General features: G+C 37.0%; 1 protein-coding gene across 1 annotated transcript; it reads right to left on the bottom strand.

The window, feature by feature from the left end:
• Positions 1-1,450: 1,450 nt before the first annotated feature.
• Positions 1,451-5,723, bottom strand: LOC121880239 (zinc transporter 7-like). Its single transcript, XM_042387395.1, is given in 6 exon segments — positions 1,451-3,102; positions 3,104-3,163; positions 3,165-3,374; positions 3,377-3,460; positions 3,462-4,408; positions 5,625-5,723. Coding segments are annotated over 5 exon segments (1,068 nt in total). The 5' UTR covers positions 4,080-4,408; positions 5,625-5,723; the 3' UTR covers positions 1,451-3,006.
• Between the last annotated feature and the right edge of the window lie 11,513 nt (positions 5,724-17,236).

The following is a 17,236-nucleotide window of genomic DNA, read 5'->3' as shown; positions in this document are numbered from 1 at the left end:
ACAAACATCACTATATTAATGCTAGAGTACAGTAATAAAATGCACATACACTATGTTTATGCTAGAGTACAGTAATATAATGCTACACTATATTCATGCTAGAAGTACAGTAATATAATGCACATACACTATATTCATGCTAGAGTACAGTAATATAATGCACATACACTATATTCATGCTAGAGTACAGTAATATAATGCACATACACTATTTTAATGCTAGAGTACAGTAATATAATGCACATACACTATGTTAATGCTAAGTACAGTAATATAATGCACATACTATGTTAATGCAAAGTACAGTAATATAATGCACATACACTATGTTAATGCTAGAGTACAGTAATATAATGCTACACTATGTTAATGCTAGAGTACAGTAATATAATGCACATACACTATGTTAATGCTAGTACAGTAATATATGCTATACTATGTTATTAGATACAGTAATATAATGCTACACTATGTTAATGCTAGAGTACAGTAATATAATGCACATACACTATGTTAATGCTAGAGTACAGTAATATAATGCACATACACTATGTTAATGCTAGAGTACAGTAATATAATGCACATACACTATGTTAATGCTAGAGTACAGTAATATAATGCTCATACACTGTTAATAACACTAGGGCTCAACTCAAGTATGCCATCTGGTCTAGATCAATAGCTAACCACATCTATGAACCCTCATGGACCAAGTAATAAATCAATAATCAATGATGCCACCTCACAGTAATACATTATCACACTTGCTTCCACACTTGGATCTCATTAGTTCTGGCACAGTTGTTCAAAGATAAAAAAACTTCCATTGGATGTACTGTAGCTTAAGTAACAATAAATAGAGAACAGCTTAGGTAGAGAGAGCCTTGGAAGGAACAAGTTGGGATACATTACACAACAAGTAGGAGCAGTAAAACGATGGTCCTGTTTACGTACACGTGAACACCGTGTACTGTATGTATCTCTGATGGTCGTTAATGATACCTAGTAGTAACTTACATTTTACCATGTATAAAAATAAATATCTTTATACACCAAAGTTCACTATATTTTATTTTTTATCGCTCACACAACTAGGTAGCACTTGTATCATCGGCACAGTACAGTATATTGATATAGTCATTATAAATAGTTTAAAGGCTAATTGACTAGTTTTGTGCATTTACAGTAAAGAATTTCAAATTTAAACATCTTATTAAACTATAAAATTTAACAAATCCCTGTACTGTAGTGACAACAAATCATTCATAAGTTATCACACGAAACAACTTTACTCTGGCTTATCAGTAACTACCTAGAAACCAGTTAGATATTTCACCTAACTGATCTTGTGGCTATTTATAACATTGCCTAATTCAGTACAGTACATATAAAGATTTCAAAATTGGAAACAAAATTTCAAACCGTCTAGAGTGAGTTACACAAACTCATGTTTCTTTTGGCGTACAGAATATACTGCACCCAGAGAGAACTTTAATAGCGTATGTGGTAAGGGTAGAGTACAGTACTGCTATCTGTGCCAGTACAATATAGTGAGTACAAAAGGTTCAAGAAGCTTGGAAGGATTCACAATAAAGTGAATATCAAAATCATAAATCAAACCCACATTAAAAAATTTATATTATATTTCACTTACATTGTTGATGTTTCAACAACAAAATTATGTTTCTAATGTGTTGTTGAAATTTAAGTTTCTATATTTTAACGTGGATTAAATTTCAAGAAGCTCCTCATATGCAAGGTACACACTGCCTAGACCCTACCAATTTTTGAGGAAAAAAGTCCAATTAAGCATGACAAATCAATTAAATTTTGTCCTTTAAACTATAATTTATGACTATGATTTGCAGAATCTCAAACATAAAAATATAAAAAGAATTGGAACTACAGTAATCTATATTAGGCAATTAATCTGGCATGAATGGAACAGACCTGGGGAAGACAGTCCTTCCTTACCATGAATGACTAACAGCTCAGAGACTTGAGACCCAATACACTTCCTCCCAACACCCATGAAGCACACTGCACAGGATGAGGAGATTGTACGGCCCCTTCCAATATTATTAACTGGTGTCTGTAAATTATGAACAAAACTAGTTTTTTTTTATAAACACTGTACTGTGTATCTCTCTCCATTAGAAACAATTGTACTGATTTTCCTTACAAATAAATAAACAGAGAAGTGCAAAAGAAAATATGTGAGCTTAGATGAAGGAGACAGTAAATTTTTAAGCAGAGGAAATCTGAGAGCCAAGTGAAAAAGATTATTTATGAATGAGAATCAGAGAAAACACAAATGCAGTGAAGCCACCTAACTAAACATTCAGTAATTATCCACTACAGACTTCACAGTTACAATGTCCCGTGTTATCTTATCCACGTTTTCATTGTTTGTGTGTATATATATATATATATATATATATATATATATATATATATATATATATATATATATATATATATATATATATATATATATATATATATATATATATATATATATATATATATATATATATATATATAAAATTAAGAGCTGGAAATAGTGAAAGTAAATATCAATATGAATTGCAAAAGAACTTAAGGGGCCAAATAATAATAATAATAAATATACTGTATAAAGAACTGATTATTAGAGATTCGTTTAAGACCATTAGGAATCGCTACACAAGGGGTTAATGTAATGCCCAACAGCAGCATAATTTTGAACCATAACTGTCAACATTTATTCCGGTTAACTTTTCCAAACAAGTTTTTCCTAACAAGCACCATTAATAACAAAAAAAGTGCATAATGAGTGAAAAATGTAACAAGTATCAGGTATGTTTAAACTGGTGACCTAATTGATTTATCTCTGTACACAAAATTCAACATTTCTTACAACTCTTTTTTGAGACCTTAATAACATTTGGCTCAGCAGAAGTTACCATATGCGTCCCAGCCACACTTTAATAGTATACAATTGATGCCTAAAAGTTTCTATATACACTACATAGTGGAATAATCTAATTGAACATACGCCTGTGTCACACCCACAGAATTAAGAATAGCACGGGTCTGCTGGACAACGTATCGTGGATCTGCTAGCAGCCGACACTTCTAATTTTAGGTTTCCGACATACTGTCCAGTACACAGCGTCCAAGCAGCGTGGCTCCTGAACACTGAACACTCCCGGAAGTGCACTTATTTTATAGAAACAACCAGGGAGCACATCGTTCAACTCCCTAGGCTGTCGTTGCATCAGAATCTCCACAGAATTTTTAAGAAGACCGAGTACACTCACAAGGATAAGGACAGCAATAAACAAGGAACAGATTGGGTCTGCTATCATCCATCCAAACAGATACATGAGGGGCCGGATGACACAATGACACCGACCGACCCCAGTGTGTCGGCCAAGATGTGGAGGTAGACGCCCTGCATGATGTGTGAGCCGCCGCCTGCGGGAGTGACCGTGCTGTGCGTGTCCATTATGTGCGTGTCCGTGGTCGCCGTGAGAATGTCCGTGGTCGCCGTGTGAATGTCCGTGAGATCCTCCACCGTGGCTGTGACCGTGTCCACCCCCGTGTTGGAATGCAAATATACCAATAATATTGACAAAAAAGCCCAGAACCGAGACGAGGAATAATCGATCGTGTTTCACTTCCGGAGGCTCAATTAAACGTTCAACAGATTCTGCAAATATGAAAAATGACACAAACAATAATAAGAGTCCATTTATAAATCCCCCGAGGATCTCGGCTCTCACATATCCATAAGTAAATTTATCGTTGGCCCGCCACTTGGTGATGACTTTAGCGGCCAGCCCAACCACCAGACCCGAACAGTCAAAAAACATATGGAAGGCATCAGATATGAGGCCAAGGCTGTTGGTCAAAATTCCATAGAAGAGTTCCACAAACCCAAAAGTTAAATTTAACAAAAGGAAGAAGAATAGGTTGCGCGAGTCTTTGTCCGAGAGGATCAATCTGGCCACACTACCGAGTAAGTCCTTGATCTTAGTCTTGCTCACCTGGGTGCTTAGTTTAGTGTCCTCCACATCTATAGTGATGGGTATCATTGTGTACGTCTGGTTAACTGCTCTACACAATCAACTTCTGGGTTGCACCACTCACAAACCTGATCAGGTGCATTAGTTACACTGTTTTCCAAATAAATTAACTTTCCTAAAATCACTCGCACTTTTACATCAACCTTGAACAGTTTATTTACCAAAGTAAAACACATTGAAACAGAATATATCCTCATGGTGGTAAGTTTCAGACACTGTTGTCCACACAATATAGTTTCAGGATATACAGTACAGTACTTCAAGTGAGTACTGTAAGGGGTTGTTTGGGTCAGTGACTCCTTCCTCGTATTTAACTCGCACCCAGGTTTCAACACATCCTGAAAAGCAAGTCTGGATATAACTGGAGTGAAGTTAAGACTACAGTATTAATAAAGTCACCACTATAACCCAAAACTATGCTATTTACACAAAATGGTTAATACAGTCACCAGTTAACTAGGGTTACTATATATCTTTTAACCTCCTTCCGGCCACGTCTTTTAAATGCCTGTATCTAAAAATGTCCGGGATTTTGCCTTCCCCGTTCTTTGATTAACAAATTTAGATTTGTTTTTATAGAAGCCTGTGGCAGATATTTTTAGGGGATCTTTTGTATTATCAAAGGTTTTCAATGCAAATATGACAACACTGAATACTTGTACATGTAAAGAGGTTATCAAAATTTTAATAATTATAACATTAATTTTTGAAGCCCTAATACTTGTTCTTATATACAGATACTTAATATAGACAATACATAGTACAAGTATACAGTGTATTACTGGTATACACTCAATACTGTATGCACTCCTAACTCATTGTCTGCGCTCACATTGTTATACACCTACACTAACGTAGTTAATGCAATGTGAGTTGGTAAATACTGAAGGTTTAAATAAGGTAACCCTAAGTTAACTTATAAATACTGTACAGTATTATCCTAACTTATTTTACTGTACTGTATTGTACTGTAGGTTTAGGTAAAGGATTATCACATTACATTTTTTGGTACATTTGATGACAACAAGACTACTGATGACATAAACCAGCCTATAAGTTCACAAATATCAAATAATAACAGTTTATATTTGATTTAGTTCATGACCCGGACTTGAGGATGACAATAGGTTCTATGGTGTGACGGCTGGGGGTCCAGGGCTTTGTCTCCCAGCTAGGAACACACTGTTAAATTAGCTAACATTATTTTAGGTTGGGTTAGGTTAGGTTAGGTTTTTCGAGGTTCAGTAGAGACTACCTGGCGCTTCTGTCAACCACGAGTGTTGAAAGGTCAAGGTGGAACAACACCGGTCGTGATCTCTCATACACTAACTATCTCTTTCAGTTGTTATCTAAAGGTTGCCATTTGGAGTTTAGAGCAAATAATAACAAATAAAAAAGAAATAAATTAGAACAAGGTCATTACATTCCAGGAACCATCTGGTCTGACAGATGATCACAGCTGGCCACTAACAATCTAGGTCAAACTCCTTATTCATGTCCCCCCAAGACAACCATACACACATGTTGGTGATATACACACTAATACCTCCTTACCTCACTTATATTAAGGAAAGGGAAAGCGGTGAGTGGGTGACCAGACTGACACTGTGAGAGGTGAGAGTCTTCCCAGCGGCACTACTGATGATGTACACAAACCTCACTCCAGGGTCAGGCAAACACCTTATACCTTCACTTATTACTAATATCAAAATACATTTACCGCTACATATATTAAGTATTATTTAAATTAAATGATTGAGAGTATTAATATTAAATTTTATTACTATTTCTTTTTATAAATACAATATTCATGAGAATACAACTAGGGTTTTCTACATTGAACTTGGCCGCGGGTTATTTGACTGCCACAGGAAAGTGTCAGAAAAATATTGTAATATAATTTTATGAGCAAGTTTTTAGATTGTTGTTTTTTAAGAATGATATAACAGAGTTGTGCCAAAAATTTATTTTTTTTCTATCATTTGATCAAACAAATTAAATAATGTGGTTACATTAGCTGATAGTCAGAGCAAGAACTGAGAGCCATTATGTTAAAGGGAAACGCGGGAGACAATTTATGGCCGTATAAGAAATTGAAGTTATGAATATAACGGTGCAGTGTAGAGGGCGATTGATATTTAGCGTTATGGAGGCGAGACAGACAGGTGTAAAATGATGAATTAAAGGAGTTTGTCGGACCGTCTGGATATCTGAACGACCTCTGTAGCCGCTTGGGTGGTCGGTCACGTCTCTGTCACACACTGTTGGCAAGTACTGGGCATGTACCGGCTCCTGAATGTACCTGAACCTGCTCCAGTGTTGGTCAAGTCTGGTCTTGAAAGAGCTCACACTCGGTGCAGACACAGCACTTTCTGGCAGATTGTTCCAAGAGTTCACAACCTTCACTCCGAAAAAGTTTGCCCTCACGGTTTTCTGGACTTGCGGCTTCTTCAATCTTGAGCTGTGACTTGAGCGAGCGTCCGCCAGCCCCAAGTAAGGACACTCAACTGAGTAGTGCCCCGAGATGCTTATACACCTCAATTAAGTCGCCCCTGCCCGCCTGGTATAAGCTAGGCAAGTTCTGGCTCATTCAGGTAGTTCAGGTGCCGAAGTGCAGGCACCAGTCTGCGGCCCTCCAATATTTTCAACCAACTGACAGTCCCTAGCATATCTCGGGGACCAGACGGGTGACAGTACCAGATGGGGAAGCACTTCACTCTTGAAGATCGTTACGAGGACGGACTGTCTAGATATCTGAACGACCTTCTTATAAGACCCAATAATTTATTTGCCTCATTTACCTTCTTCTCGCAATGGCCCGAGAACTTCAGCTCATTGTCAACATACACACCTAGGTCCTTCTACAGATGATTTCGTGCCATTAATCACCACACATTGCTTGCATCATGCAGAAAGTCTTCTATCCACGCTAGGACATTTCCCCGAGTTCCGTACTCTTCCAGTTTGATTTTCAACTTTTCGTGGGGGTACACTGTCGAATGCCTTGGCAAAATCTAGGTATATATTGTCGATATTACCACCCCGTTCCGGAATATGGGTCCATCCTGTCTCTTGTCAGCTAACCCAGCTCCCGGCAAACACACTCTCATCCTCCAACTTCTGTCTCTGCCACAGAAGATACGATCCATATACCTCAGGGGCGGATCTCGGAATCTTAAAAGGGAGGTCCAAGAATTTGTGGGCGGGGGAACATGGAGAGCAGAGGAGCCTGGTCAGAGGGGACGCTGTAAGCCCCCTCTTAATCTGAACCAATATCATAAGCATTTTGAGTGTTTTGGAGCCGTGTGCACTTGATATTAAGAGATATTCTGAGGTCAATCGTAACTACTTTTTACAATACAAAAATGCCTGAGCACAATACTGCATTAAAGTAAAAGTATTGAAATTTTCTGATGATAACTTGGCTAGTCGTGCATGTGGGACTTTGTCAAACTCCTTGAAGAAAAATAATCTATGTACAAGTTAACAAATCCGCTAGATTCTTCAAAGGCATTTAACAAGTCACACATGCACGATAAGCCTGTATGGCATCACGGCAAGATTTTAACGTGGATTGACAATTGGATGGAAGACGGGCAACAAGGACTGGGGGCGAGCAGTGGTGGAGGATGAAGGTAATAAATGAAATAGAACCTGAATGGAATCTTAAATGCTTCAGTAGCTAAGGTAGTCCAACATACTGAACTTGAGTCAATCTTAACAACAAATACAGATTAAGAGAAACTGTTTTTTCCCAGTGTTCGTTTTCTTAGTATTCTATTTAATACATAGGCTTGAGTTAAGGTGTTGTAAGGATAACCGATCATTTTATGTTTACGTTTTGAAAGGGAAGGACAGGTGAGTGACCATTGTATATTACTTGTACTCTAGAACATGTGTCATATTTAATGAGGCTGATGTTACTTTACTCTAGTACTGTACATTAACACGTGGTCAGGGACAGAAGGTGGGAGGGGGTCTACAAGCACCTCACTTCCCTGTACAAATCCAAATATTTAAGTTACTACATAATGTTTTTCCTTTTAAATATTATAATATATAAAAATTACTCTCTTCATTAGATTTAGATAGGAGAAACTTTATATTTTAATTAATGACTGACTTTATTATTAGTGGTTAACTCGTTAGCTGTACCAAAGTACACTTTACTGTTAAAATGTCCTCTTGAACCTTGAGTATTGTGTGTGGTGTTGTCTTCACCACTGTCCTGCTGTTAGTGTCATGTGGCCACACTATTGCTGCACTACACAGCTCCTACATTATGTTGGTGGCTGTTGTCCCTCACTGAAGCAGTAGGAGTTAGTTAAAGCAAATATTGTCTTTCCTATATTTGGTATATATATATATATAGGATAATACTGGCAGATGGCTAACACCAGAAGGACTTGTTCGATTTCTCATGTTTTCTACCGATGTTCTTTGGATGATAGTAAGTAATAAAAGCAATGTAGTGGATATTTTGCCTTGACCGGCCAAGTTCCTACTAACGCTATTTTACCGTGAGTGTGCTCTGATTGGCTAAGTATTTTCTGTTTAATATCATGGGGGGTTCTGCTCCCTCCCCAGCTAGAAAGTTAGGTAAGGTTAGGTAGGCTTCTTTGTTGGTTAGGTCAGGTTCTTTTTATAATGATAAGAACATCTGTGTAAAAAAATTACTAAATTCAAATAACTCCTGGTTAGGTATGTTTACAAGTACAAACGATCGACTCACGGTGAAATAAATGCCAAATGAAATGATCACGGTCACCATATCCGTTCTTCGCGTTGTTACCCGTAATCGATTAGCCAATCAGAGCGCACTCATGGTAAAATAGCGTTAGGGGGAACTTAGCCAGTCATGGTAAAATATCCACTACTTAAAAACAATACAACAGCACAGTACAGGACTGTATGTGTATGGTAAGGAAGAGTCAGGGAGTACTGTATAAAGTCCAGTACTCTCACGACCTCCTGGTACAGTATAGTGATAAAGAAAGGGATAATTCTCATAGTGTGTGTGGCATTGTTTAACATAATGGCTCTGAGTCAAATAGGTGATTCATCCAGAACTCTTATATCCAGCCAGGGTTCATAGTCTGGCTGTTGAAGAATTGTGTGATGGGAAGGAATTTTTTACGAGTTAGCCCCCAGGGGCCTGGTGCGAAAATGTAATAATAATAATAATAATTCAGATAAGTATAAAATGAAAAAATAAAATAATAATAATAATACTAATAATAATAATAATAATATAATTGCAATAATAATAATAAAGAACCAAAAGAAATAAAATAAAAGATCAAAAGTGAGAAACAATATATGTATGTTGTGTTGTCATAGTAAGAGAAACAATTGAGACCCTGCAATTGTGTGTAAATGAGGCAGAAAGTCAGATCATCAACCTGGGACTTGGTCACACTTTTCGTGATGCCATATGGCTGCAGGGTCTAGAACTAACCCCAAATTAGTTGACAAATCAACCATAGTGGATATAATTTGTGGTTGGTTGAGGCAGCATCTTAATTGAGCAGCCTGTATAATATTGAAACAGTTTATTGAGTCAACAAATACAGATACAAATAGTGAACAATTAACACTAGAACATCCTGACTAGGCTTGATCAAGAGAGGATTACTTTACTCTACACTACAAGGTTGTTTACCATTTCTAACATAACCAATTAACCATTTCTAACAGGAATTTATTATTATTATTATTTTTTACTTTCCTGATATAAAACATTAATTAACCTTTCACACTACACAGGCGTGGAAAGCAATGTCAGGAGCAACGTTGGGACTTGTTCAGTACGTTGTGGTGCGGACAGACTTGATGCCATCTCTAGCCTGGCCTGTAGGTGCTGTCATCGCCCAGGCTTGTCACGCATCAACTGCCGTCACTCATCTCTACCATGACGATCAAAATATGCAGAGATACCTCGCTGACCTGGACAACATGCACAAGGTTTGACTTTGTACAGTATTAGAAGTAAGATGTATTAGGTGCTGTATCTGACTGACTGTTCCTTTGACATATACACTACAGTACAGTACTACAGTATTAGAAGTAAGATGTATTAGGTGCTGTATCTGACTGACTGTCTTGACATATACACTACAGTACAGTACTGGCTGAGTATTAGAAGCAAGATGTATTAGGTGCTGCATCTGACTGACTGTCTTGACATATACACTACAGTACAGTACTACAGTATTAGAAGTAAGATGTATTAGGGTGCTTGTATCTGACTGACTGTCTTGACATATACACTACAGTACAGTACTACAGTATTAGCAGTAAGATGTAATAGGTGCTGCATCTGACTGACTGTCTTGACATATACACTACAGTACAGTACTACAGTATTAGCAGTAAGATGTATTAGGTGCTGTATTCGACTGACTGTCTTTGACATATACACTCAGCAGTACAGTACTAAGGTATTAGCAGTAAGATGTATTAGGGGTGCTGTATCTGACTGACTGTCTTTTGACATATACACTACAGTACAGTACTACAGTATTAGCAGCAAGATGTATTAGGTGCTGTATCTGACTGACTGTCTTTTGACATATACACTACAGTACAGTACTACAATAGAAGTAGATGTATTAGGTGCTGTATCTGGACTGGACTTCTTTGACACATACACTACAGTACAGTACTACAGTATTAGAAGTAAGATGTATTAGGTGCTGTATCTGACTGAATTGTCTTTGACATATACACTACAGTACAAAGTACTACAGTATTAGGCAGTAAAGATGTATTAGGTGCTGTATCTGGACTGACTGTCTTTTGACATATACACTACAGTACAGTACTACAGTACAGGAGTAAGATGTATTGTGCTGTATCTGGACTGACTGGTCTTTGACATATACACTAAGCAGCACAGTACTACAGCATAAAGCAGTAAGGATGTATTAGGTGCTGTATCTGGACTTGACTGTCTTTGACATATACACTACAGTACATACTATACAGTATTAGAAGTAAGATGTAATAGGTGCTGTATCTGACTGACTTTTGACATATACACTACAGTACAGTACTACAGTATTAGAAGTAAGATGTATTAGGTGCTGTATCTGGACTGACTGTCTTGACATATACACTACAGTACAGTACTACAGTATTAGCAGCAAGATGTACAGGGTGCTGTATCTGGACTGACTGTCTTTGACATATACACTACAGTACAGTGCTCACAGTATTAGAAGTAAGATGTGGGCTAGGTGCTGTATCTGACTGACTTCTTTTGACATATACACTACAGTACAGTACTACAGTATTAGAAGTAAGATGTATTAGGTGCTGTATCTGACTGACTGTCTTGACATATACACTACAGTACAGTACCAAGGTATTAGCAAGTAAGATGTATTAGGTGTTGCATCTGACTGACTGTCTTGGAAGTGCTACCACAGTACAGTACTACAGGCATTAGGAAGTAAGATGTATAGGTGCTGCATCTGACTGACTTCTTTGGACATATACACTACAGCACAGTACTACAGTATTAGAATGGAAGATGGCTAGGTGCTGTATCTGGACTGACTGTCTTTGACATATACAACACAGTACAGTACTACAGTATGAAGCAGTAAGATGTATTAGGTGCTGTATCTGACTGGATTGTCTTGACATATACACTACAGTACAGTACTAGTATTAGAAGTAAGATGTATTAGGTGTTGTATCTGGACTGACTTCTTTGACATATACACACAGTACAGTACTCTCACAGTATTAGAAGTAAGAGTGTATTAGGTGCTGTATCTGACTGACTGTCTTTTGACATATACACTACAGTACAGTACTACAGTATTAGAAGTAAGATGTATTAGGTGCTGTATCTGACTGACTGTCTTTTGATATATACATTAAGTACAAAGTACTACAGTGTTAGAAGTAAGATGTATTAGGTGCTGTATCTGACTGGACTGTCTTTGACATATACACTACAGCACAGTACTACAGTATTAGGAAGTAAGATGTATTAGGTGCTGTATCGACTGACTCTCTTGACATATACACACAGTACAGTACTACAGTATTAGAAGTAGATGTATTAGGTGCTGTATCTGACTGACTGTCTTTACATATCACAGTACAGTAATACTACAGTATTAGAAGTAAGATGTATTAGGTGCTGTATCTGGACTGGACTTCTTTTGACACATATACACTACAGTACAGTACTACAGCATTAGAAGTAAGATGTATTAGGTGCTGTATCTGATTGACTGTCTTTTGACATATACACTCACAGTACAGTACTACAGTATTAGCAGTGCGATGTATTAGGTGTTGTATCTGACTGACTGTCTTTTGACATATACACCACAGCACAGTACTACAGTATTAGAAGTAAGATGTATTAGGTGCTGTATCTGACTGACTGTCTTTTGACATATACACACCACAGCACAGTACTACAGTATTAGAAGTAAGATGTATTAGGTGCTGTATCTGGACTGACTGTCTTTGACATATACATTACAGTACAGTACTACAGTATTAGGAAGTAAGATGTATTAGGTGCTGTATCTGACTGATTGTCTTTGGGATATTACACACTACAGTACAGTACTACAGTATTAGAAGTAAGATGTAATAGGTGCTGTATCTGACTGACTTCTTTGACATATACACTACAGTACAGTACTACAGTATTAGAAGTAAGATGTATTAGGTGCTGTATCTGACCGACTGTCTTGACATATACACTACAGTACAAGTACTCACAGTATTAGAAGTAAGATGTATTAGGTGCTGTATCTGACTGACTGTCTTTGACATAGTACACTACAGTACAGTACTACAGTATTAGTTTAAGATGTATTAGGTGCTGTATCTGACTGACTTCTTGACATATACACTACAGTACTACAGTATTAGAAGTAAGATGTATTAGGTGCTGTATCTGGACTGACTTTGACATACACTACAGCACAAAGTACTGCTGTAGTATTAGAAGTAAGATGTATTAGGTGCTGTATCTGGACTGACTGTCTTTGACATACATACATTACAGCAAGTACAGTACCACAGTATTAGAAGTAAGATGTATTAGTGCTGTATCTGGACTGACTGTCTTTGACATATACACTACAGTACAGTACTACAGTATTAGAAGTAAGATGTATTAGGTGCTGTATCTGACTGACTTCTGACATATACACTACAGTACAAAATACTACAGTATTAGAAGTAAGATGTAATAGGTGCTGTATCTGACTGACTGTCTTTGACATATATACACTACAGCACAGTACTGCCAGCATTAGAAGTAAGATGTATTAGGTGCTGTATCTGACTGGACTGTCTGACATATACACCAAGTGCTGAAAGTACTACAGCATTAGAAGTAAGATGTATTAGGTGCTGTATTCGACTGACTTCTTTTGACATATAATTACAGCACAGCACTATGTTAGGAAGCGCTTAAGATGTGGCTAGGTGCTGTATCTGGATCGGACTTCTTTTGACATATACACTACAGTGCACAGTACTACAGTATTAGAAGTAAGATGTATTAGGTGCTGTATCTGACTGACTTCTTTGACATATACACTACAGTACAAAAAAATACAGTATTAGAAGATATTAGGGTGCTGTATCTGACCGGACTTCTTGACATATACACACTCAAGGCAGTACAGTACTACAGTATTAGAAGCAGATGTATTAGGTGCTGTATCTGACTGACTTCTTGACATATACACTACAGTACAGTACTAAGGTAGTATTAGAAGTAAGATGTATTAGGTGCTGCATTCGACTGACTGTCTTTGACATATACACTACAGTACAGTACTACAGTATTAGCAGTAAGATATTAGGTGCTGTATCTGACTGACTGTCTTGACATATACACTACAGTACAGTACTGCTGTACAGAAGTAAGATGTATTAGGTGTTGTATCTGATCGACTTCTTGACATATACACTACAGTACAGTACTACAAAATTAGAAGTAAGATGGCTAGGTGCTGTATCTGACTGACTTCTTGACATATACACTACAGTACAGTACTACAGTATTAGAAGTAAGATGTATAGGTGCTGTATCTGACTGACTGTCTTTGACATATACACTACAGTACAGTACTACAGTATTAGAAGTAAGATGTATTAGGTGCTGTATCTGACTGACTGTCTTTGACATATACACTACAGTACATTACTACAGTATTAGAAGTAAGATGTATTAGGTGCTGTATCTGACTGACTGTCTTTGACATATACACTACAGTACATTACTACAGTATTAGAAGTAAGATGTATTAGGTGCTGTATCTGACTGACTGTCTTTGACATATACACTACAGTACAGTACTACAGTATTAGAAGTAAGATGTATTAGGTGCTGTATCTGGACTGGACTTTCTTTTGACATATACATCATAGCACAATACCACAGTATTAGGAAGTAAGATGTATTAGGTGCTGTATCTGACTGACTGTCTTTTTGGATATATACACCACAGTACAGTACTACAGTATTAGGAAGTAAGATGGATTAGGTGCTGTATCTGACTGACTGTCTTTGACATATACACTACAGCGGTTGTGCACTACAGTATTAGCAGTAAGATGTATTAGGGTGTTGCATCTGACTGACTTTGACATATGCTACCCACAGTACAGTACTACAGCATTAGAAGTAAGTTGTAATAGGTGCTGTATCTGACTGACTGTCTTTGGACATATACACTACAGTGCACAGCATTGCTATATTAGAAGTAAGATGTATTAGGTGCTGTATCTGACTGACTGTCTTTGACATATACACTACAGTACAGCACTACAGTATTAGAAGTAAGATGTATTAGGTGCTGTATCTGACTGACTTCTTTGACATATACACTACAGTACAGTACTACAGTATTAGCAGTAAGATGTATTAGGTGCTGTATCTGACTGACTTCTTTGACATATACACTACAGTACAGTACTACAGTATTAGAAGTAAGATGTATTAGGTGCTGTATCTGACTGACTTCTTTGACATATATACACTACATTACAGTACTACAGTATTAGCAGTAAGATGTATTAGGTGCTGTATCTGACTGACTTCTTTGACATATACACTACAGTACAGTACTACAGTATTAGAAGTAAGATGTATTAGGTGCTGTATCTGACTGACTGTCTTTGACATATACACTACAGTACAGTACTACAGTATTAGAAGTAAGATGTATTAGGTGCTGTATCTGACTGACTTTTTTGACATATACACTACAGTACAGTACTACAGTATTAGAAGTAAGATGTATTAGGTGCTGTATCTGACTGACTGTCTTTGACATATACACTACAGTACAGTACTACAGTATTAGCAGTAAGATGTATTAGGTGCTGGTATCTGACTGACTTCTTTGACATATACACTACAGTACAGTACTACAGTATTAGAAGTAAGATGTATTAGGTGCTGTATCTGACTGACTGTCTTTGACATATACACTACAGTACAGTACTACAGTATTAGCAGTAAGATGTATTAGGTGCTGTATCTGACTGACTTCTTTGACATATACACTACAGTACAGTACAACAGTATTAGAAGTAAGATGTATTAGGTGCTGTATCTGACTGACTGTCTTTGACATATACACTACAGTACAGTACTACAGTATTAGCAGTAAGATGTATTAGGTGCTGTATCTGACTGACTTCTTTGACATATACACTACAGTATAGTACTACAGTATTAGAAGTAAGATGTATTAGGTGCTGTATCTGACTGACTTCTTTGACATATACACTACAGTACAGTACTACAGTATTAGAAGTAAGATGTATTAGGTGCTGTATCTGACTGACTTCTTTGACATATACACTACAGTACAGCACTACAGTATTAGCAGTAAGATGTATTAGGTGCTGTATCTGACTGACTGTCTTTGACATATACACTACAGTACAGTACTACAGTATTAGCAGTAAGATGTATTAGGTGCTGTATCTGACTGACTGTCTTTGACATATACACAACAGTACAGTACTACAGTATTAGAAGTAAGATGTATTAGGTGCTGTATCTGACTGACTTCTTTGACATATACACTACAGTACAGTACTACAGTATTAGAAGTAAGATGTATTAGGTGCTGTATCTGACTGACTTCTTTGACATATACACTACAGTACAGTACTACAGTATTAGCAGTAAGATGTATTAGGTGCTGTATCTGACTGACTTCTTTGACATATACACTACAGTACAGTACAACAGTATTAGAAGTAAGATGTATTAGGTGCTGTATCTGACTGACTGTCTTTGACATATACACTACAGTACAGTACTACAGTATTAGCAGTAAGATGTATTAGGTGCTGTATCTGACTGACTTCTTTGACATATACACTACAGTATAGTACTACAGTATTAGAAGTAAGATGTATTAGGTGCTGTATCTGACTGACTTCTTTGACATATACACTACAGTACAGTACTACAGTATTAGAAGTAAGATGTATTAGGTGCTGTATCTGACTGACTTCTTTGACATATACACTACAGTACAGCACTACAGTATTAGCAGTAAGATGTATTAGGTGCTGTATCTGACTGACTGTCTTTGACATATACACTACAGTACAGTACTACAGTATTAGAAGTAAGATGTATTAGGTGCTGTATCTGACTGACTGTCTTTGACATATACACTACAGTACATTACTACAGTATTAGAAGTAAGATGTATTAGGTGCTGTATCTGACTGACTGTCTTTGACATATACACTACAGTACAGTACTACAGTATTAGCAGTAAGATGTATTAGGTGCTGTATCTGACTGACTTCTTTGACATATACACTACAGTATAGTACTACAGTATTAGAAGTAAGATGTATTAGGTGCTGTATCTGACTGACTTCTTTGACATATACACTACAGTACAGTACTACAGTATTAGAAGTAAGATGTATTAGGTGCTGTATCTGACTGACTGTCTTTGACATATACACTACAGTACAGTACTACAGTATTAGAAGTAAGATGTATTAGGTGCTGTATCTGACTGACTGTCTTTGACATATACACTACAGTACAGTACTACAGTATTAGAAGTAAGATGTATTAGGTGCTGTATCTGACTGACTGTCTTTGACATATACACTACAGTACATTACTACAGTATTAG

The sequence above is a fragment of the Homarus americanus genome, unplaced genomic scaffold, assembly GCF_018991925.1.
Source record: "Homarus americanus isolate GMGI-L3 unplaced genomic scaffold, GMGI_Hamer_2.0 scaffold14519, whole genome shotgun sequence".
NCBI lineage: Eukaryota > Metazoa > Arthropoda > Malacostraca > Decapoda > Nephropidae > Homarus > Homarus americanus.
This window is presented reverse-complemented; position numbering and strand designations above follow the sequence as displayed.